This window comes from Macrobrachium rosenbergii, chromosome 21, assembly GCF_040412425.1.
Source record: "Macrobrachium rosenbergii isolate ZJJX-2024 chromosome 21, ASM4041242v1, whole genome shotgun sequence".
NCBI classification, from domain to species: Eukaryota; Metazoa; Arthropoda; class Malacostraca; order Decapoda; family Palaemonidae; genus Macrobrachium; species Macrobrachium rosenbergii.
The window spans coordinates 27248293-27273143 of NC_089761.1; the positions used below are offsets into that span (position 1 = coordinate 27248293).

At 35.1% G+C, this 24851-nt stretch overlaps 1 protein-coding gene and 1 pseudogene across 1 annotated transcript; both read right to left on the reverse strand.

Moving 5' to 3' along the window:
- Positions 1–935: 935 nt before the first annotated feature.
- On the reverse strand, positions 936–17477 carry LOC136849838 (crustapain-like; annotated as a pseudogene).
- On the reverse strand, positions 11565–16640 carry LOC136849839 (crustapain-like). Its single transcript, XM_067123302.1, has 5 exons — positions 16467–16640; positions 15016–15198; positions 13977–14168; positions 12172–12337; positions 11565–11864 (listed from the first exon to the last, which is right to left on the reverse strand). The coding sequence occupies exons 1-5, from the start codon at positions 16623–16625 to the stop codon at positions 11659–11661; spliced, it is 906 nt and encodes a 301-aa protein (XP_066979403.1). The 5' UTR covers positions 16626–16640; the 3' UTR covers positions 11565–11658.
- Positions 17478–24851: the final 7374 nt, after the last annotated feature.

The window sequence follows — 24851 nt, forward strand, 5'->3', positions numbered from 1 at the left end:
CACAAAGTCCAACACAAGAACTTGTGATTGTATGCTTACAAAGAGTAACTCATACAGGCACTCGAGCCAGATGATAAACCAAGACGAAAAGAGTTTGCATTTAACATGCTGGAATGAATTTCTGAGGATGAAACGTTCCTCAGCTGAGTTTGTTTTAGTGATGATGCAACCTTTCATGTTTCAGGGAAACTGAACACACATAATGTGAGAATCTGGGGATCAGAACATCCCCATGTGGCTAGGGAACTTCACTGAGATAGTCCAAAGGTGAATGTTTGGTGTGGGATCATGTGCAGTCGAATCACTGGTCCATTTTTCTTCAATGAGACATCAGTTTTGCAGATATTTAACTTGACCTTTTAACTGAATATGTGGCACCACAACTAGATGACTTTCAACCAATCATCATTTTCAAGCAAGATGGTGCACCACCACATTGGGGACTGTGTTCATGGGTTCCTAAATCAAACATTTCCAGACCGGTGGATTGGAAGGGATGGCCCAATTCCTTGGTCACCTCATTCACCAGATATCACACCTCTGGACTTCTTTCTATGGGTTTATGCTAAGGATAACGTGTATCGAACAAAGATACTGGACATCACTGATCTCAAGCAAAAGATCACTGATGCCATTGCCACCGTTGACGAGGCTGTGCTGCAGCGGACATAGCAAGAAATCGAGTACCGTCTCGATGTGCTTCGTGCAACTAATGGTGCCCATATAGGGTGTATTAAATGAGGCAAAAAACTTCAATATCTACTCCTCATTCTGTAATAATTTCCACATGCGAGTATTTGTCTGTTCATTTGCTTTTGTAATATATTTTTTAAAAATTATAATGAGACTTTATGGCCACCCTGTACTGTACAGATACAAAAGGAACAATCTTCCAAGCTATATATTAGACAAATTATTAAAAAAAAAACAACGAATTAACGGCAATATTTATTTACTCATTGGAACTTGCTGGTGCTGGAATGAGACAAAAGGCTGACCTAGCTGACAAACCCTTTAAACAATAGGGTACACAGAGTAGGTGGAGATGGCACACATGTTGCCCTCGTTCTTGGCCATCTTGATGTAACCTGACTCGCCCCAACTGGTGCCCCAGGAGTTCTTGACCAGCCAGTATTCGTAGCCTCCTTCTGTGCCGTAGCCGATGGCGGTCACGGCGTGGTTGGCGTAGTAGGTGTCACAGCTGGGTTCGTAGTAAACACCTGTAGGGCATAAATGTGGTTGTTATTATTTATTATTGCTCAGAAGACAAGCCTCTATTCATATATGCAACAAGCCCACGACACGGGCCATTCACTGACCTGAAACTCAAGCTTCCAAAGAACATGGTGTTCGTTTGATAAATTAACATTGGTTAATAATCTGATTAAGCAAAACTGTTGCTAATTCGATAAACCAGTGATTATTGCCAATTTGATCAATAAATTAGGCTACTGTAAACTTGGAGTGACACTTAACCGTTCGTTTGAATTCCTTATAACAAAACCAAAGCGCAACCCTTTAACTCACCGCCTCCATAACTGCCGAAGGAAGGCTGACCAGCATCGATAGCAATGCTAACGGGGCCTGCATCGTGGACAGCCTGCTGAAGGGCGGACTCACTGCCAGAGGCAGGTTCGACGTAGGAGAAGACCGTGGCGCCAACCGATGAAGGATCGAAATAGCAATACTGGTCCTGAGGGCGTAGGGATAGACGATTAGTTAAAAGACAGAGTGTAATTTTCAAGGTAGCAAACAAGATGATGTTAGATCTAATTGTTAAATATGTTTCTGGTCCTGAAGGCACAGGAGGGTAGATCTAATTCTGGTCCTGAGTACGTAGGAGGTTACATCGAATTCTGGTCCTGAGGCCGTGGGAGGCAAGATCTAATTCTGGTCCTGAGTACGTAGAAGGTTACATCTAATTCTGGTCCTGAGAGCGTGGGAGGCTAGATCTAATTCTGTTCCTGAGGGCTTAGGAGGTTAGAACTAATTCTGGTCCTGAGTACGTAGAAGGTTACATCTAATTCTGGTCCTGAGAGCGTGGGAGGCTAGATCTAATTCTGTTCCTGAGGGCTTAGGAGGTTAGAACTAATTCTGGTCCTGAAGGCATAGGAGGGTAGATCTAATTCTGGTCCTGAGTACGTAGGAGGTTGCATCTAATTCTGGTCCTGAGGGCTTGGGTGGCTAGATCTAATTCTGGTCCTGAGTACGTAGGAGGTTACATCTAATTCTGGTCCTGAGGGCGTGGGAGGCTAGATCTAATTCTGTTCCTGAGGGCTTAGGAGGTTAGAACTAATTCAGGTCCTGAAGGCATAGGAGGGTAGATCTAATTCTGGTCCTGAGTACGTAGGAGGTTACATCGAATTCTGGTCCTGAGGGCGTGGGAGGCAAGATCTAATTCTGGTCCTGAGTACGTAGGAGGTTACATCGAATTCTGGTCCTGAGAGCGTGGGAGGCTAGATCTAATTCTGTTCCTGAGGGCTTAGGAGGTTAGAACTAATTCTGGTCCTGAAGGCATAGGAGGGTAGATCTAATTCTGGTCCTGAGTACGTAGGAGGTTACATCGAATTCTGGTCATGAGGGCGTGGGAGGCAAGATCTAATTCTGGTCCTGAGTACGTAGGAGGTTACATCTAATTCTGTTCCTGAGGGCATAGGAGGTTAGTTCTAATTCTGGTCCTTAGGGCATACAGGTAGATGGTTAGTTAAAAGGCAGGAACATATATTATTAAGGAATCAGGTGTGTTGAGATAGTTAGGTCTGTTTCTAAATGCACAAGGTTTCTTTTCACAAGAAACGTGTTTCTCTCTGATTGACAGCTGTTTAATGCAGGTGATGTAAATACCCTATTTAATTTTGGTTCATAGACGTTACACATATAACTTTTTCTGCACGATATAGGGAAACTTTAGAGAAAAAGGGTTTTCCATTATATACCCGTATCCAGACTTGAATGCTCAAATAGAATTTATTACTTAAAAAAAACAAACAAAAAATTAAATACTTATCTGGAATTAAATTGCCAGGATTTTCCAAAATGCTGAGTACTAAGTTACATTCTTTTATCTTCACGAAGAGGGATTACTTATAACAGCAACTTGGGGATATGAAGACTGAGTAGTAAGGGATTACTTACAAATGTTTCATCTCCACAACAAGGGATTACTTACAACTGGGCAGTAGGGATATAAAGACTCAGTGATAGGGGATTACTTACAACAGCGCGAACTCATCTCCACGACGAGGGGTTGCATACAACAGCGAGGCAGGGATACTAAGACCCAGTGTTAAGAGGATTACTTAAAACAAATCCTATCTCCATTATGAGGGATTACTTACCAGTAAAACAGCGCAGCAGACTCAACAGTAACGGATTACTTACATCTCTCATCTCCACAACAAGGGATATGAAGGACTTTTTGGATAAGAAGACTCTTTGACAAAGGATCACTCACAACATTCTTCATCTCCACAACAAGGGATATGAAGGACTCTTTGGATATGAAGACCCTTTGACAAAGGATCACTTACAACATCTTTCATCTCCACAACAAGAGATATGAAGGACTTTGTGGATATGAAGACTCTTTGACAAAGGATCACTCACAACATCTTTCATCTCCACAACAAGGGATATGAAGGACTCTGTGGATATGAAGACTCTTTGTCAAAGGATCACTCACAACATCTTTCATCTCCACAACAAGGGATATGAAGACCTCTTTGACAAGGGATCACTCACAACATCTTTCATCTCCACGAGAAGAGGCATGAAGGACTCTCTGGATATGAAGACTCTTTGACAAAGGATCACTCACAACATCTTTCATCTCTACTACAAGGAATATGAAGGACTCTGGACATGAAGACTCTTTGACAAAGGATCACTTACAACAGCATAGTAGGGGTATGCGGACTCGGTGTCGATTCCGCCGTTGTCTATGATGTACTGGTAGGCAGCATAAGGCCAACCGCCTCCGCATCCGTTGTTTCCGTAGGCCCAGGAACAGTCGACCAGGTTCTGCTCGGAGAGGCTGACCAGCTGGCCGGTCTTCAGGTAGTGCATGCCTTCCAAAGAGGCAACCTGTAGATATATGGAAAACCGATTCTTAATGGTTATCAGATAGAAAAGAAAAACATGATTTAACTGGGAAAATATTAAAATGTATCGAATGAAATGAGCTGTAATGTTAATGTTTATAATTCGCAAAGTATCTGACACCCTGGCAATGAGAAAGGAAGCCCATTGTGTAAAAAAGAAAATTGGAAATGAGGATCTATGACATATAAGCCACTTATCATAAAATTTAAAAAAAATGAAATTTAATCTCTGTTTCTTATTCTAAGTAAATGTAAAACCCGATTATAATTAGAATTAAGAATATGCTTCATATTCTTAGAGTAACAGAAATCCAGATAATGAGAAAAGAGGCTAATTGCAAAAAATAAAAAGTAAAATTAAAGTGGGAATCTGTGGCATAATGCCGCCTATCATGAAATAAAATTAAATAACTTAATTTCTGCGCTTATTTTGAGTAAACGTAAAACAGGATCATATTAGAATGAAAAAATTTGCTTCCTATGTTTAGAGTAAAAGAAAACCGATAATGAGAAAAAAACTAATTATATAAAAAAGAAAAGTTAAAATGGGAACTTGTGACACATATTCTACTTATCATAGAATAAATGTAACCTTAATTTTTGTTGCCTATTCTAATTAAACGTAAACAAGCTCATACTTATAATATAAAAAGGGAAATAAAGTAACACTATCACATGATAAAACAAAACAAATTATGTTGCTTGTTTTCAGTAAACTTAAAAAACTAACATAATTAGAAAAAAATGGGGAAATAAAAAAAAAAAAAAACCTCACAGCAGAGAAGGCCCAGCATGAACCGCACTGTCCTTGATCCTTCACGGGGGTGACAGCTCCCTTGGTCCTCCAGTCAACAGATTCAGCAACTCCTTCTCGAGGACACCCTTGGGAGGCTCGGTAGGGGCTCCAAGCCTCCTCCCTCGAATCCTCCGGTCATCTGGGCCAGGAGTTCCTCGTGGGTCTGAAGATGAAATTCGTCCATGTTAAGAATGATTTCAGTTATGATATTATCAGGATTAATTAACTATGGAGAAAAGGTGTCGTGGATTCTACAAGTTAATGAATTGATATTGTTCCTTCTGTCTAGACAGCTGTTGCAAAAAATCCTATCTTGTATTAATATCCTATCTCACACTGTTGTAAAAATCCTATCTTGTATTAATATCCTGTCCACACTGTTTAAGAAATCCTATCTTAAATTAATATCCTGTCTACACTGTTAGAAGAAATCATATCTTGTATTAATATCCTGTCTGCACTGTTGTAAGAAATCCTATCTTCTATTAATATCCTATCTGCACTGTTGTAAAAAATCCTATCTTGGGTTAAAATCCTGTCTACACTGTTGTAAGAAATCCTATGTTGTATTAATATCCTGTCTGCACTGTTGTGAAAAATCCTCTCTTGGATTAATATCCTATGTAGAGGGTTGCAAGAAACCCTATCTTGTATTAATATCCTGCATACACTGTTGTGAAAAATTCTATCTTGGATTAATATCCTGTGTAGAGAGTTGCAAGAAATCCCACTTTGTATTCATATCCTGTCTACACTGTTGTAAAAAATCCTATCTTGGATTAATATCCTGTCTAGATAGTTGCAAGAAATCCCATCTTGTATTCATATGCTGTTTAGACAGTTGTAAGAATATTAACTGGTTTTGGTTAACAATGAAGCAAATATTTCATAGATTCTGCAAGTCAGTGAATTAATGTCCTGTCTCCTTTCAAGACAGCTGTAAGAAATCCTAATTTGTATCAGCATCCTGTCTACACTGTTGTAAGAAATCCTATCTTGTATTAATATCCTGTGTGCACTGTTGTGAAAGATCCTGTCATGGATCAATATCCTGTCTAGATAGTTACAAGAAATTCCATCCTGTACTCATATCCCGCTTAGACAGTTGTAAGAATATTAACTAGTTTTGGTAAATGATTAGACAAAGATTCCATAGATTCTACAAGTCAGTGAATTAATGTCCTGTCTCCTTTTCAGACAGCTGTAGGAAGCCCTGTCTGACATTAATATCCTTTCTAGACAGTTGTAAGAAATCCTATCTTGTATTAGTGTCCTGTCTAGACTGTTATAAGGAATCCTTTCTGTCTCTTTAACTTGAAATATTATAATGACTGTGATTAGTAATGTTAACTGGTTTTTATTGACTGTGAAGCAAAGATAATGGCATTTCTCTTTGATATTATTATTATTATTATTATTATTATTATTATTATTATTATTATTATTATTATTATTACAGGTTTAAAAACCCTGTATTATAGAAGGTCTTTTTCCTGTTACTATTATTATTATTATTATTATTATTATTATTATTATTATTATTATTATTATTATTTGTAGCATGCTTTCTTTCTTAATATCATCATCATAGAACTGTGAAACAAACATAATGGTTTCTACTAATTATTATTATTATTATTATTATTATTATTATTATTATTATTGAAACTTACCAAGTCGCTGTACTTGTTGATTTTGAGGAAGTAGGACTTCTCTCCCTTCTCGTAGAGCTTGTTAAACTCCTCGATGTATTTCACCTTCTCCAAGAAGACAGACATCCTGTACGCCTCCTCGATGGCATTGGCGTAGGATTTGGTGTATGTCGTCTGGCGTCAAAAGGGATTGCGTCAGTTAATTTTAACATTTGCTGGTGTAGATGGGGATCGATTATTTGAGGTGTTAGTGTTGCATTTGTCAGTACTTTAAGTTATAGTAAGTGAAAAACTTTGAAAAATATTGTTCATGGATGATATATAGAAGGTTAAATGGGTATCAGATATTGTGCACCTACTCACGCACATAAAATATATATGATATATATATATATATATATATATATATATATATATATATATATATATATATATATATATATATATATATATATATTCTATGATGTGCATAAAGTAGGTGTATATATATATGTGTGTGTGTGTGTATGTATGTTTGTATGTATGCATGTATTTATGTATGTATGTATATAATAACTTACCTTGAAGTTTTCCCATTCGGGAGTGGCGGCTGCCACAGCCAAACCGCAAAAGATCAGAACCAGAGTCTTCATCTAAAAACCAAAATAAATGAATAAATAATAATAATCGAGATATACAAAAGAATTTCGGAAAAGGAATAAATTGCCCGATATAATTATCCGTGAAAACAATATATGCATTCTTCTTTCATTGTAACTGTATTACAGAATTCAAGAAAAAATGCCCTTCACAATATTTTTGATTGCTCACGAAAATACACTAAGGTCTATCTTAGGACATTTCAGATATTGCCAATATATCAAAAACAAGATGAGATCTGGTTTACAGAAATTGATACAGCACTACAAAATTTATCTAAAAGAAATAACATCCCTCGTTTCATGGTTACAGTATTAAAGAGTTCAAGATAAATTGATACACAATTTATCTAAAAGAAATAACATCCCTCGTTTCATGGTTACAGTATTAAAGAGTTCAAGATAAATTGACTTTTACTATATTTTTGATTGCTCACGAAAATACACTAAGCTCGGTCTTAGGACATCTCAAATATTGCCAGTATATTAAACAAGATAAAAATTAGTTTTAACAAGTTATTACAACACTGCAAAATTTATCCAAAACAAATAATATCCCTTCTTATTTAAATGTTGCAATATTAAGGAACTCAGGAAAAAAATGTTCTTTACCATATTTTTGATTGCTCGCGAAAGTACACTAAGCTTTATCTCAGGAAATTTCAGATGTTCTCAGTATATTAAAAGAAGATATAATATAGTTTAAAAAATTGTTTCAGCACTAGAAAATTTATCCCAAAAGATTTCCCATCTCTTTAGTTTGAAGAATTTATAACAGCACTTAACAGTTAATCAAAAAGCACCCCTTCTCTTTCCTCTTCCTTTCAAAAAGGAAAAGTAGAGAAATGACAAAGAACAACGGATCTGATTTTACTTACGGTGCCAAAGTGTGCGGAAGCAGGGTGAAGCCCCGGTATTTATGCAGGCAAAACTGCAAGCAAAAAAAAAAAAAAAATTCCCTTTTTCGTATTTGTGGGAATATTCATTTTCTCAGCCAACATTTAGCAGCCTTGCAAAAAGCAGCTTAAGCTCTCAGGATCATTTAAGGTCACTTCATTTGTTGTTCCTATATCATGATGGTGGGTGGACAAACTGATAAGTGTTTAATGTTTTATAAATTCAAGGAAGTTAATGGAGGGAGGAGAGAATAATGTTTGGATTATCTTATTTACTGTTATTCTAGATTTGGAAAATAAGATTTTTTTACTTCAAGGTTTCAAATTTTTTTGTGGAAGATAATGTAATTGTTGTTTGCCACTTGTTACAAGAAAAAAACCGAATGAATAAGCATTATTGCATGCATATCTAGCACACATCATACACCCACACATATATACGTATATACAGTATATGTATATGTATGTATATGTATATATATATATATATATATATATATATATATATATATATATATGTATATATATATATATATTATATTTTTTTATTTATTAATTTACATAGCCATGCTTGTATGGCAAGCTCTGTCGTGGATTTCAGTTTTTATCTTTTGAAGTAATAACATTTGGATTCACAGTTAACTGAACTATCATTGGTATTATTTTCATAGAAGTGACTATGAACGTCATTCTTTTAGGCTGTTGGTGGTTTTCATTTATGTTTTTGTCTTTCATTATCTTTTTTATTATGGTTGTTTGTTCATGCATTGTGTTTTGGTATGTCTTCTCTCTCCTTCTCTCTCTCTCTCTCTCTCTCTCTCTCTCTCTCTCTCTCTCTCTCTCTCTCTCTCTCTCTCTCTCCCAGCTTTTATGTTAAAGTTCCTTTTATTTGTATTCAGTCGTTCATCATTGTTTTTACCTGGGCATAGAGTACCTCTGTCTGTCTGTCTGTCTGTCTGTCTGTCTGTCTGTCTGTCTGTCTGTCTGTCTGTCTGTCTGTCTGTCTGTCTGTCTGTCTGTCTCAGCTTCTTTTTATAATACAGTGCCTTTTATTTATATGCAGTCATTCATCAATGATTCTGCCTGGTCATAGCGCACCTCTCTCTCTCTCTCCTCTCCTCTCTCTCTCTCTCTCTCTCTCAACTTCTTTTTATATTTACAGTACTTGTATTTATATGTTGTCATTCATAATTGTTTTTACCTGGGTACAGTGCACCTCATCTCTCTCTCTCTCTCTCTCTCTCTCTCTCTCAACTTCTTATTAGGTTACAGCACCTTTCATTTATATTTTGTTATTCATCAATGTTTTCACCTGGACACAGTGCACCTCTCTCTCTCTCTCTCTCTCTCTCTCTCTCTCTCTCTCTCTCTCTCTCTCTCTCTCTCTCTCTCTATATATGTTATTAGTTTGTATGTGTGACGGTTAATTGACTGTATAATGAACAAACAATGGGACTACTTGATAGAAGAGCTGAAAAATCAATGTCAGTCTGATATTCACTGTGGAAATGAGCTGGCCACGGATGACATCATGCTATGGGTGATTGTGGTGAGAAGAGCAGAACTGGTAAAAAGAGACAAAAAGACTTTGACATGGAAGGGAATCTTATAAACAGCAATTTTATGGATTTAAAAGGATTCGAGAGAGAAGGATGTTATTACATAATATCAGAAGAAATATGTAGTTTGACTTGATTATGTACAATTGAAGTACATTTTTTTAAATAATGGCAGAATGGGATAGAGGTGAACTGCATTGTATGTATTTATGGAAATAAAGAAGCCAAAATAAGAGCTGTTTTAAACGATATTAAGACAACTTTTCGTCTGGGAAATGAATGACGCATTGAAAGAGAATTAATGAAAATAGGTGAAAGTTGCATGAGTGTAACATGCTAATTAATCACGGACAAATTAGAGAAAATAAATAAACGGCAAACTGATTGCAAGTTAACTTTGGTGAGGAAATAAATTATGTACTGGTGGTTTAGTCATATGGGGAGAATAGAGAGGATTGGATGGATTTGAAACCATTTAGGTTCGCATGTTTTGGAAGGAGGGGTTGAGATACCTAAAAATTCATAAGTATTAGTATATATATATATATATATATATATATATATATATATATATATATATATATATATATATATATATATATATATATATACCAAGGACTTATAGACCGATCAGTGACTGGTGTGTTCAGGTGAGGTATGAGGGTTGAACTCAGTAAAGCGAAAACACTGTTGTTAGAAATCTCATTAATTTCCAGAACCCCATCCTTCTTTCTGATAGATGGAGCTTTGAATAAGTCTGAAGCTTTAAACTATTCTTGGTGTAACTTTTGACTCATCTAACTTTTGAGAAACATCTAATGAAAGTTTCAACAAATGCCACTAAGTCATGTATTGTCACGTAAGCCTCATAATATATTTATAACAGTGATCAAATCAGTGTAACCTGTTTTAGATCATTTGTGCTTCCCCTTTACTAGAATACTGTTCTCCCAAGCGTGGATATCTAGCTGTCAAAATTTATCTCTCTTTGGGCAGAGTGGTTCGTGATGAGTGAGTTTCTGTTTCCTAATAGTAGCAGTTACTGAGGTTAAAGTTAAGTATACCTTAAGTTTTATGAACCACTGAGCTGATTAACAGCTCTCTGAACTAGCTTGAAAATTATACTTTATTTTACGTGGCTAAAAACCAATTGGTTACTTAGCAACGGGACCTACAGCTTATTGTGGAATCCGAACCACATTATAGCGAGAAATGAGTTTCTGTCACCAGAAATAAATTCCTCTAACTCTTCATCAGCCGGCCGGGGAATCGAACTCTGGCCCAGCGAGTGCCAGTCCGCAGCTCTACCGACTCGCCCAACGAAGGGTAGCAGTTATAACTTGGATCATCGACGGATGGTCTCTTGTTTGTCACTTTTTCATAAGTTGTATTTCAACAGAGATCTTTCACATTCACAGTTGATCATGATTCCCTTTACATGCAGAGAGCAAGCTGATTCCCTGAACACCAGCACCAATATGTAGTAAATGTGCCTCACTGTCAAACTTGTCAGTTCCAGAGGCCCTTTATTCCTCACACCGCTGGACTCTGGAACAGTCTCCCAGAGGATGTCGTGCAATTGGAATTTCCGAAGTTCAAGCGGAGATGCAATGCATTGCTACCCTAATGCTGTATTTTTATCTATTTATAAATTTCTTTTTCTTTTTTAATAAGTGGGTTATCTACCTTTTGTATTTCCTTTACCTTCTCTTACTTCTTCCTAATGAACATCATATTCTTTGGAATTTCAGGTCAATGGCCCATTTGGTGGGCTTGTTCCATATGAATAGGTTTCATCATCTGATAATTATATATATATATATATATATATATATATATATATATATATATATATATATATATATATATAAGAAAGAACCTTCTAAGCTACATATTGGGCGAACTACATAAAAATACAACGAATTAAGTGCAATATTTATTTACTCATTGGAACTTGCTGGCGCCTTGAGATGGAAGAAAAAGAAGAAGACGAAGGCTCGCCAAGCATACAGACCCTTTAAACAATAGGGTACACAGAGTAGGTGGAGATGGCACACATGTTGCCCTCGTTCTTGGCCATCTTGATGTAACCTGACTCGCCCCAACTGGTGCCCCAGGAGTTCTTGACCAGCCAGTATTCGTAGCCTCCTTCTGTGCCGTAGCCGATGGCGGTCACGGCGTGGTTGGCGTAGTAGGTGTCACAGCTGGGCTCGTAGTAAACACCTGTAGGGCATAAATTTGGTGGTTATCATTTATTATTACTCAGAAGACAAGACTCTATTCATATATGCAACAAGCCCACGACAGGGGCCATTCACTGACCTGAAATTCAAGCTTCCAAAGAATATGGTGTTCAGTTGATAAATCAACAACGGTTAATAATTTGATAAAGCAAAACTGTTGCCAATTCGACAAATCAGTGATTATTGCCAATTTGATCAATGAATTAGGCTACTGTAAACTTGGAGTGAGGCTGAACCGTTCGTTTGAATTCCCTATGACACAACCAAGGCGCGACCTTTTCACTCACCGCCTCCGTAGCTGCCGAAGGAAGCCTGGCCGGCATCGATGCAGACGCTGACGGGGCCTACGTCGTGGACAGCCTGCTGAAGGGCGGACTCACTGCCGGAGGCAGGTTCGACGAAGGAGGAGACCGTGGCGCCAACCGATGAAGGGTCGAAATTGCAGTTCTGGTCCTGAGGGCGTAGAGGGTGGGACGATTAGTTAAAAGGCAGGACCATTTACTTTCAAGGTATAGCAGACAGACCTAATTCTGGTCCCTTAGGGCGTATGGGTAGATGCTTAGTTAAAAGGCAGAGCTTAATTTTCAAGGTAGCAAACAAGATTTTATTGGATCTAATTCTGGTTCTTAGGGCGTAGAGGTAGGTGATTAGTTGAAAGGCAGGAACATTTATTTTCGAGGTGGCGGACTAGGTGATATTGTAAGATCTAATTCTGGTACTTGGGGCATACGTAGAGGTAGATGATTAGTTAAAAGGAAGAGCATAATTTTCAGGATAACGGACTTGATGTTAGATCTAATTTTGGTCCTTAGGGCGTGCAGGTAGATGATTAATTAAAAGGCAGGAACATTTATTTGCAAGGTAGAAGACAAAATGATGTTGGATCAAATTCTGGTCCTTAAGGCATAGATAGATGATTAGTTAAGAAGCAGAAACATTTATTTTCGAGGAAGCAGATGTGTTTCGATTGATCTGTTTGTAAACGCACAATGGTTGTTTTCATAAGCTTCAATTGTTTCTTTTTGATTTAAAACTGTTTATATTTTCGGTTCACAGACTTCACACATATTTATTTTGGACGATATTAGGAGACAATAAAAAAAAAGGATTTTCCATTATATCACCGTACCTAGTCTTGGTTTCTCAAATAGAATTTATGACTTAAAAGAAAGCAAAAAGTTAAATATTAGTTTGAAACAAAATCGCTGAGACTTTCCAAGCTGCTTAACGCTGTGTTACATTCTTTTATTTACATGAAGATATTTATAGCTTATAAGTAATCAGTAAGATACTTATTACTTATAACAACGAGTTGGGAATATGAATTGTAAGGGATTACTAACAACTGTTTCATCTCCACGACGACGGATTACTTATAACAGCGAGTTAGGGATACGAAGACTCAGTGATAGGCGATTACTTATAACAACGCAGACTCAACCCCACGACGAGGGATTATTTACAACAGCGTCTTCCAGTGTTAAGGGGTTACTTACGACACGACGAGGGATTACTTACAACAGTTAGGGATATGAAGATCCAGTATTAGTGGATTACTTACAACTAATAACATCTATGAAGACTCTTTGACAAAGGATCACTTACAACATCTATGAAGACTCTTCGACAAAGGATATCTATGATGACTCTTCGACAAAGGATATCTATGAAGACTCTTCGACAAAGGATCATTTATAACATCTATGAAGACTCTTTGACAAAGGATCACTTACAACATCTATGAAGACTCTTTGACAAAGGATCACTTACAACATCTATGAAGACTCTTCGACAAAGGATATCTATGAAGACTCTTTGACCAAGGATATCTATGAAGACTCTTCGACAAAGGATATCTATGAAGACTCTTCGACAAAGGATACCTATGAAGACTCTTCGACAAAGGATCACTTACAACATCTATGAAGACTCTTCGACAAAGGATACCTATGAAGACTCTTCGACAAAGGATCACTTACAACATCCATGAAGACTCTTTGACAAAGGGTCACTTACAATATCTTTCATCTCCACGGCAAGGGGCATGAAGGACTCTTTTAATATGAAAACTCTTTGACAAAGGATCACTTACAACAGCATAGTAGGGGTATGAGGACTCGGTGTCGACTCCGCCGTTGTCTATGATGTACTGGTAGGCAGCATAAGGCCAACCGCCTCCGCATCCGTAGTTTCCGTAGTCCCAGGAACAGTCGACCAGGTTCTGCTCGGAGAGGCTGATCAGCTGTCCGGTCTTCAGGAAGTGCATGCCTTCCAAAGAGGCAACCTGTAGATGAACGAAAAACCGATTGTTCAAAAAAGTTAAAGGTAAAGTTGTTGGTTTCAGTCCTCCCACAGAAGGCTGTTGCCTCTCGGGCGGACGTCAATGTCGGCACTCATGGTAGTAACCACCCAGTAGACTCTCAATATCCGCTCCTTGACGGGAAGCGAACGCTGGTCCCCGAGACTCGAGGCCAAGGCGTTACCAACTGTACTGGCCATAATTGAACGTGAATATATTGAAATGTATCGAATTACATGAACTGTCGTGTCAGTGTTTATAATTCGACTTAAGAAATTAAAAAAATTCATTTATTGTTGCCTATTGAAACGTGTCGAACTAAATTCACTGAGAAATCATTGTTTACAATTCGTCAACTATTTGAAATCCTGGTAATAAGGAAAGAAGCTAATTGCATAAAAAGTACAAGTTGAAATGAAGATCTATGGCATATATGTCACTTAGAAAATAAAGAAAAGATAAAATTTCCTCTCTGTTGCTTATTCTAAGTAAATTTAAAATCCAGTAATTAAAAAAATTTTTTGCTTCCTATGCTTACAATAACAGAAATCCAGATAATAAGAAAAGACGTTAATTATATAAAAAAGGGGCAAATTCAAATTAGGGTCTATGTCATAATGCCACTTATCATAAAATGAATATAAAACTTAATTTTTGTTGCTTATTATGAGTAAGCGTAAAAATTTTGTTTTTAATTAGAAGAAAGAGTGGGAAATGAATCAACACAGTCATATGGTAACAAAAAAAGCTATTTATGTCGCTTATTTTAAGTAAACTTTAAAAAAGAACATAATTTTTAAAAATGGGGAAATAAAAAAAAATAACAACTCACAGCAGAGAAGGCCCAGCATGAACCACACTGTCCCTGATCCTTCACGGGGGTGACAGCTCCCTTGGTCCTCCAGTCAACAGATTCAGCAACTCCTTCGAGGGACACCTCCTTGGGAGGCTCGGTAGGGGGCTCAACCCTCCTCTCGAATCCTCCGGTCATCTGGGCCAGGAGTTCCTCGTGGGTCTGAAGTCAAAATTCGGTCATGTTAAAAATGATTTCAAATAATATTTTAGCTGGTTTTACTTGACGACGAAGCAGAGATTTCTTAGATTCTACAAGTCAGTGAATTATGTCCTGTCTCCTGTCTGGACAACTGTAAGAAATCCTGCCTTGTATTAATATGCTGTCTAGATAGCTGTAAGAAATCCTGCCTTCTATTGATATCCTGTCTAGACAGCTGTAAGAAATCATGTCTTGTATTAATATCCTGTCTACACTGTTGTAAAAAAAATCCTATCTTGGATTAATATCCTGTATAGGGAGTTGCAAAAAATCCTATCTTGTATTCATATCATTTCTACACTTTTGAAAAAAATCCTGTCTTGGATTATTAATATCCTGTGTAGAGAGTTGCAAGAAATCCTATCTTGTATGCATATCCTGTTTAGGCAGTTGTAAAAAATCCTATCTTGGATTATTAATATCCTGTGTAGAGAGTTGCAGGAAATCCCATCTTGTATTCATATCCTGTTTAGGCAGTTGTAAAAAATCCTATCTTGGATTAATATCCTGTGCAGAGAGTTGCAAGAAATCCTATCGTATTGATATTCTGTCTACACTGTTGTAAAAAATCCTATCTTGGATTAGTATCCTGTGTAGAGAGTTGCAAGAAATCCTATCGTATAGATATTCTGTCTACACTGTTGTAAAAAAATCCTATCTTGGATTAATATCCTATCTAGAGAGTTGAAAGAAACCCTATCTTATATTCATATCCTGACTAGACAGTTTTGTAAGAATATCAGCTGGTTTTGGTAAACGATGAATCAAAGATTCCATAGATTCTACAAGTCAGTGAATAAGTATCCCGTCTCCTGTCTAAACTGCTGTAAGAAATCCTATCTAACATTAATATCCTATCTGAAGACAGTTGTAAGAAATCCTACCTTGTATTAGTCCAGACTGTTATAAAGAATCCTTTCTTTTTAACATTACTTTTCTGACCAGTCTGTCTCCTTAACTTGAAATATTATAATGACTGTGATTAGTAATTTTAACTGGTTTTTATTGACTGTGAAGCAAAGATGATAGTTTGTCCTTTTGATATTATTATTATTATTATTATTTATTATTATTATTATTATTATTATTACTAGCACGTTTCCTTCCTTAGTATTATAATTATAGAACTGTGAAACAAAATAATGGTTTTTACTTATTATTATTATTATTATTATTATTATTATTATTATTATTATTATTATTATTATTATTATATCAATGAAACTTACCAAGTCACTGTACTTGTTGATTCTGAGGAAGTAGGACTTCTCTCCCTTCTCGTAGAGCTTGTTAAACTCCTCGATGTATTTCACCTTCTCCAAGAAGACAGACATCCTGTACGCCTCCTCGATGGCATTGGCGTAGGATTTGGTATTATGTCGTCTCATGTCAAAAGGGGATTGCGTCAGTTAATTTTAACGTTTGCTTATGTAGATGGATAAGGATTATTTTTTGGTATTAGTGTTGCATTTTACGTTAGCAATTCAAGTTATAGTAAGCTTAAAACTTTGTTAATATTGTTCATGAATATGATGTATAGAAGGTTAATTGGGCATCAGGAGACCTATGCACCTAATTTCCCACATAGACTATATATATATATATATATATATATATATATATATATATATATATATATATATATATATATATATATGGGTGTGTGTGTGTGTGTGTATGTATGTATGTATTTATGCATAATGAAAATTAGAGTAAAAAATAGCTGAAGATGTTGGAGAGTTAGTATATATAAATATATATTTCATATTTATATATATATATATATATATATATATATATATATATATATATATATATATATATGTGTGTGTGTGTGTGTGTGTGTGTGTGTGTGTGTGTATGTATGTATGTATTTATGCATAATGAAAATTGGAGTGAAAAATAGCTGAAGATGTTGGAGAGTTAGTGCAGAAAGGATGAAATAGAGGTAAACAAAGATAACTGAATCAATTTTTATATATATATATATATATATATATATATATATATATATATATATATATATATATACATGTATATATATGTAAATATATTATATATATATTTATGTATGTATGTATGCATGTATGTATGTATGTATGTACAGTATGTATGCATGTATATAATAACTTACCTTGAAGGTTTCCCACTCGGGAGTGGCGGCTGCCACAGCCAAACCGCAAAAGATCAGAACCAGAGTCTTCATCTAAAAACAAAAATAAAAAGATAGATAAATAAATAAATAATGATAATAATCGAGACACACAAAAAGAATTTCGAAAGAGGAACAAATTCCACGTTATAATAATATAATAATTCTAATTAAAGCTCATGTAATGTATAAATAAATCGGCCAAAAAGTCATGAAATGCTGAGTCAACTATTTAAAATGTATCAATACGTTTCGAGAGAAATCATTGTAAATTCCTGAATGTTGTTCCATTTGTATTTGAAATAACTGTTTTGTAACGTTCATTACTCCACCAATTTTCGAGCCTGCTAATCTTATCTCTCATCTTGCTATTGAAGACAGTTATTCCCAGGTAACGATTGGTCAGAATTTTTCGTTTTTCGAGAGATTTTAGTTTTTAGCGAATCTGCATGGACATTATTCAGTCAGTTTCCTAATTCGAATTGAGATGATGATAACAATAAATCTTGTCAGGTGAAAAAAAAGGCGTAACAATATAAAATGCATAACAGATATTTTTAAGTGACTAAATATGAAACTACGTCATCTAAAAACAAAAGCGCATCGAAGTTCGAATCTTTGCGCTACAACTATATGAAGAGCATTACTCGAAACGAGCGTAAAATCTTAACTATATGAGGAGCATTGCTCGAGACGAGCGTAAAATCTTAATATTACAATCCTAACAATAAGTTCTATTTCTCTTGATGGTCGATTAAATTGTTATATATTTATTCCGGGCACTTACTAATTTAACAATTAGCTTTACCTTGATCACGATAAAAGGGCAATTGTTACAGTACTATAAAATTCAAGAAAACGTGTCGTTTCTCATAATTTTGATTGCTGACTAAAATTCACCATGCTTTTTCCTGAGACATCTCAGATATTGTCAGTGTATTAAAAAAAGAATAAAAAATTTGTTGATAGAAATTGTTGAAAAACTACAAAATTTACCTAAAAGAAAAACTATCCCTTCTTCTTCCGTTGTAACAGTATTAAAGAATTCAAGAAAAAAATGGCTTCTACCATATTTTTGATTGCTCACAAAAAAAAATGGTAATCTGTATCTTAGGGCATTCTCAAACATTGGCAGTATATGAAAACAAGATAAAATTTAGCTTGAAGCCGATGTTACAGCTCTAAGAAATTGATCTACAAGAAATAACGGACCTACAGCTTATTGTGGAATCCGAACCACATTATGACGAGAAATGAATTTCTATCACCAGAAATAAATTCCTCTAATTCTTCATTGGCCGGTCGGAGAGTCGAACGCTGGGCCAACTGCGTGCTAGCCGGGAGCTCTACCCACCCCTCCAATGAAGAACTAATCTCTTACTATATATTTGATTGCCTGGGAAAGTGCACTGAGCTCTATCCCAGGGCATCTCAAATATTGCCAGCATATCAAAAGGAAACAAAACTTAATTTGAAGGTATTTACAGCAGTACAAAATTTATCCAAAATAAATAATTTCCCTTCTTTCATTGTTACAGTGTTAAAGAATTCAAGAAAAAATGGCTCCTACCATGTTTTTGATTGCTCGCGAAAATGCGCTAAACTCTGTCTTTATGGCAACTCGGATATTGCCAATGTATCAAAAACAAGATGAAATCTAGTTTACAGAAATTGATAAAGATACAAAATTTATCTGAAAGAAATGAGATCCCTTGTTTCATTATTACAGTACTGAAGGATTCAAGAAAAATTGACTTCTATATTTTTGATTGCTCACGAAAATACACTAAGCTCGGTCTTAGGGTATCTCAAACATTAGTCTTGAAAAATAATCAAATAATATCCCTTCTTCTTTAAATGTTGCAGTATTAAGGAACTCAGGAAAAAATGTTCTTTACCATATCTTTGATTGCTCCCAAAAGTACACTAAGCTTTATCTTAGGAAATTTCAAAGATTCTCAGTATATTAAAACAAGATATGATTTAGTTTACAGAAATTGTTTTAGCACTAGAAAATTTATAAACAAAAATTACCTAGCTCTTTAGATTGAAAAATTTAATTACAACACTTAACAGTTTATCAACAAACACCCCTGCTCTCTCCCCCTCCTTTCAAAAAGGAAAAGTAGAGAAAGGACAAAGAACAACAGATCTGTTTACTTACGGTGCCAAAGTGTGTGGAAGCAGTGTGAAGCCCCGGTATTTAAGCAGGCAAAACTGCAAGCAAAAAAAAAAAAAGAAAAAAAATCCTTTTTTCGTATCTGTGGGAATATTCATTATCTCAGTCAACATTTAGCAGCCTTGCAAAAGCAGCTTAAGCTTTCTCAGGGTCATTTAAGGTCACTGTAGTTGTTGTCCCAATATCATGATGATGATGGGTTGAAAAACTGATAAGTATTTTATGTTTTTATAAGTTCGAAGGGGTTAAATGGAGGGAGGAGAGAATGTACTTGAATGACCTTATTTACTGTTATTCTAGATTTGGCAAATAGGTTATTTTTATGTTTCAAGGTTTCAGAATCACGATTTTTTTGTGTAAGACAATGTAATTGTTGTTTGCCACTTGTTACATGAAAAAAAACAGAATGAATAAGCATTATTGCATGCATATATAGTACAAATACATACATGTATATGTATACATATGTATTTATATATAATATATATGTATATATATAGATATATATATATATATATATATATATATATATATATATATATATATATATATATATATTTTTTTTTACTAATTTATATATTTATATAAGACTTGTCAGGGATTTCAGTGTTCATCTTCATAAATAATAATATTTGGATTCACAGTTGACTGATGTATCATTGGAATTGTTTTCATTAGTAACATTAAACTTCATTCTTTAAGGTGGTTATGGTTTTCCTTTATACTTTTTTTATTATCTTTTTTTATATGTTTGTTTGTTCATGATTCACTCTCTTTCTCTCTATGTCATCTCTCTTCTCTCTCTCTCTCTCTCTCTCTCTCTCTCAGCTTTTTGTTACAGTTCCTTTTACTTATATTCAATCATCCATCGATGATTCTGTCTGTGCATAGCGCACCTCATCCTCTCTCTCTCTCTCTCGCTCGCTTTTCCTCAGTATACTACTCTCTCTGTACATATGATACTCATCACTCAATAATCCTGGGTAGCTGTTTAACCTTTAACTGCGAGGTGGCGATAAAACCTCATTTGCTCAAGCAAATTCTCTTAATAAATGTATTTCTGTCTCTGAATTTATTTGTTTGTATAATAATTCTGCTTCTTTATCAGTATTTCGCTGAACGTAATTCGATGTATATATATGCACGTATGTATGTACGTATGTATGTATGTACCGTATAACTGAATCACGAAGATATGGAACATAATGAATGTATAAATAAAGGCAAATACCACGAAGGAAAAAGCCAAACAACGGAGTGGTCCCTAGGCCTTTCGATTTACTGTCCTTTACTTAGCTGACTGATAGAAATATACACTCAAGTTTACAAGAAAACTCGCATAATTGACAGATGGGGATTATGAAGTAGCAAATGTACCTGGAATCCAACACTGAAAGTTCAATGATTGCCAGATCGAAAGATTTCTCTTTATGAAATCTTTTAGAATCTGCTATTATACAGCTGACTTCCAGCTGTAATTTAACCTTAGCCCTGGCTTGTATTGTTTGGACACCTGTATTAGTGAAATATTCAAGAATGACCTTAAAGATAAAATCACTGACTTAATTACTAATTAGTTATCTTATATATATGTATTTTCTATGTATTCGCATGTTTAATACATATACTCTATATATATATTTTAAATGTTCACTTCACAAAAATCTTTTATTGTTTACCAAAAGGGGAACATATTGAGTTGTTGTAGTTTTATAAAAATATGTAATCAGCTTATTCTTTCCATGGTCATTTTTGGTGGTCAGTCTCTTTCCCTGTATAATCTTTTAATTGACTCTTCCCTGCTTTCGAGCTGTTGGGCCTAATCTTTTATAAAACCTCTCAAATGTTTACCCATTTTGGTACGTCCACTTATTCTTCAACTGTGTTTGGATTCCAGGTACATTTGTTTTTAATCCCCATCTTCAATTATATTTAGCTTTTCTTATAAAACTCATTTGTATGTTTCTATCAGTCTGGTAAAGGACAGTGTCAAAAGGAGCTGTAACCACTCCGTTGTTTCTTTTTTCCTTCGTGCATTTGTCTTGATATATTGTATATATGTATGTATATATATATATATATATATATATATATATATATATATATATATATATAAAGGCAAATACCATGAAGGAAAATGAAACACTTGGAATGGTTGTTAGGCTTTCTGACTGACTGTCCTGTCCTTACTCAGCAGACTGATAGAAGCTATAAAAATAAGTTTACCAGAAAGCTTTGTATAATTGACAGATGGGGATTATAAGAACAAATATATATATATATATATATATATATATATATATATATAGGCATATATATATATATATGTATGTGTGTGTGTGTGTGTGTGCGTACGTGCAGTGTTATCTCTCCCACCGCATCTGGCTCCTCCAATAACGTAACGAGACCATGGCTCGAAGGGCATCCATCACGAGCTGTCGACATTTCTTCACTAACATATGACGACGTATATCTCGTTAAATTTCTCCTCCTCTGATGTCTGGGAAACGAGTCTTTACGTCCTCCGTAATTACGAGTCATTCTTCGGCTCGTTTTTACGGGGTTTCCCGTTGGTTCTTATTTTTTTTTTAATTTTATCTCTTCCCGGATGATTATTATCTCGTTATTTATTTCTTAATGCTTATTAATCTGATATTCGGATGTTGCTGGGTTGATAGATGTTTTGATATATATATATATATATATATATATATATATATATATATATATATATATATATATACATACTGTATATATATATATATTATATAATATATATATATATATAGAGAGAAGATCTCTTTATATATATATATATATATATATATATATATATATATATATATTTATTTATTAAGCTGTGGCTGTTTTGTTTAAAAGACCTTAACTTTTAATATCTTGATGCTATATTTCCCAAAAAGACGTTCTACCATATTTTTAAGGCAAACATCAATTTTTGTATTTTTTTTATATCGTTGCCTTCAGTTTAGTTAATCTTCAGTATTTATGAGAATTTTTTTTGAGCAAAAACCTTTTTGACCGGTTTTCTGTTCCGAGTTATGAATTGAAATGATATAATCTTTAACATTATTATTATTATTAATGTGCTATTATTATTACATATACATTGTATATACATATTATTATTCTAAAAATACGACACAGATAAGCTGTTAATTCTCTTAAGAGGAACTATTAAGTCTTCCCAGGGGTTAGCCCTGTCAGTGCCTCACGGTGCACTGGCAGGCATTATGGTTCCATTTGCAGCGTTCATTCTGTCCCCTGCTGCAACCCTCTTTCATTCCTTTTACTGTACCTCCATTCATATTTTCCTCTTTCTTTCCATCTTGCTATCAACCTCTCTAACATTTGTTTCATAGTGCCCAGCCGTTTTGAGGTTTTCTCCTGTCTCTTCTATACAAACCTTTTACTCCCAATTTCCGTTTCCTCGTCAGAAGACTCATGGGGTCCAGCAGCAGCCTTTTGCTCAATTTATGTTCTTTCCATTCCATGAAAATCTCCTTTTTTCGAGTATTTTTTTATTTTCTATCGTTTGTTTAAAGAAATATTTCAGATAAAATGTTACTTCTGTCATAAGAACTCATCAAAATATTGATATTTTCAGTACTTTTTTCTTGATCCCCATGAATCTCGCAATAGTAGCGATATAAATATCGAAAAATATGGCAAATTCAAGCAACTAGCTCTTTCTTCTACGCCATCAATATTTCCAGAACGCAGCAAACAATGAATAAATAAAGAAAGGAATAAGAAAAGTAATACGCGGTTGAAAAAAAAAAAAGCAAATAAATGGATGAATAGATCAATAAATAAAATCAGTTAACGAATGTAAATGACTTATTCAAAAAATGTTTCTTTAAAAAAAAAAAACAGTTTGAAAGATTGAAATAATTCGTGTAAAAATGAAAGCAGGACAACGAACCCTTCAAATGCTGAAGTGCTTGACGCCGCAATTGCATCGTCATAGTCGAGAAGCGCCAGATAACTTTATCAACCAATCAATCATCGTTTTAAAGAGATGAGGCGCCTGTAACGGACACCTACCTATCTTTATCTCAAAAAAAAAAAAAAAAAAAAAAAAACCATCTCTGTATCTCAAAAAAAAACAAGAAAAAGAAAGACTGAAAGCTTGAGGATATATCTCTCTCTCTCTCTCAAAAAAAAAAAAAAAACTCGAAGAGGATATCTCATGTTATCTTTTAATATCCATCTATCATCTCCCCTTCGCTCCGAGGTCTTTTTGGGAGACCGCAAAGTCTATCACTATTTTAATCATTCCTTCTCTTATACACTTCGGTTCGTCCGAAGGGTCAGACAGATTGGGGCAGTGTTGGAATGCCTGAATGACATGCAGAAGGAGGGTGGGTGGGTGGTGGGTGGGGGTGTCTAGTTGGATGGGTGCTGGGGTCCTAGGATGGGGGTTTGACGGAATGAGTGAATAAGCATGGAGAAGTGGATGAGTAGGTGGTGGATTGGTGGGTTTAGCTGGGTGGGTTCTTGGGTCCTAAGATGGGGGAAGTGGGGTGCGGTTTGCTGTTGGTTAATCTGTTCCAAATCAAAGAATATTTGGAAATGTTAATTTTTCACTCATTTACTCAGACAAACCGACATTGACTCATAATAGAAGCCGATTATATTGCAAAGTTTTGCCATGGTTATTTTTAGGATATAAATATTCAGAAGTTTTTCTTAAAAAAAATATATACAGCACATGCAGTTTTTGGCTCCATACCTAACATGGGGTCTAAAAGTTTTGTAATATTTATCTTTAATATGTTTATATATGTATACATATATAATATATATATATATATATATAATTATGAGGTATTTTTTATTAAGAATTATACAAAAGAAGCAGTTTTGTGCTGAATACCTAACATGAAGTCTAAATTTGATCTTGCACTATAATGAGACGAACAAAACGGCCTACATGAACAACGTATCTGGCAATAATAGTGATATTGTTATTACCAATAAAACTACAATATTCTAAAACCAAAACAGCAAGATACATCATTTCTCTTAGCACGGAGCAAATAAATGATCGCTTCCAATTTAACCTTGGCCAGCATTTCCATTAAAGCATCCTCAGAGCGCGAATTAAATTGAGGAGTGAATCAACTGGGCATTAGAGTACCTGCGCGCCGGACAGGTCTTTATTAGCGATTTCACGTCAGATTACGGCTAATGGATGATGCAATACCGACCGACGTTCGTGAGCCAATTCGTTCGCAGGATCGCAAAACCCCTATTTCATTC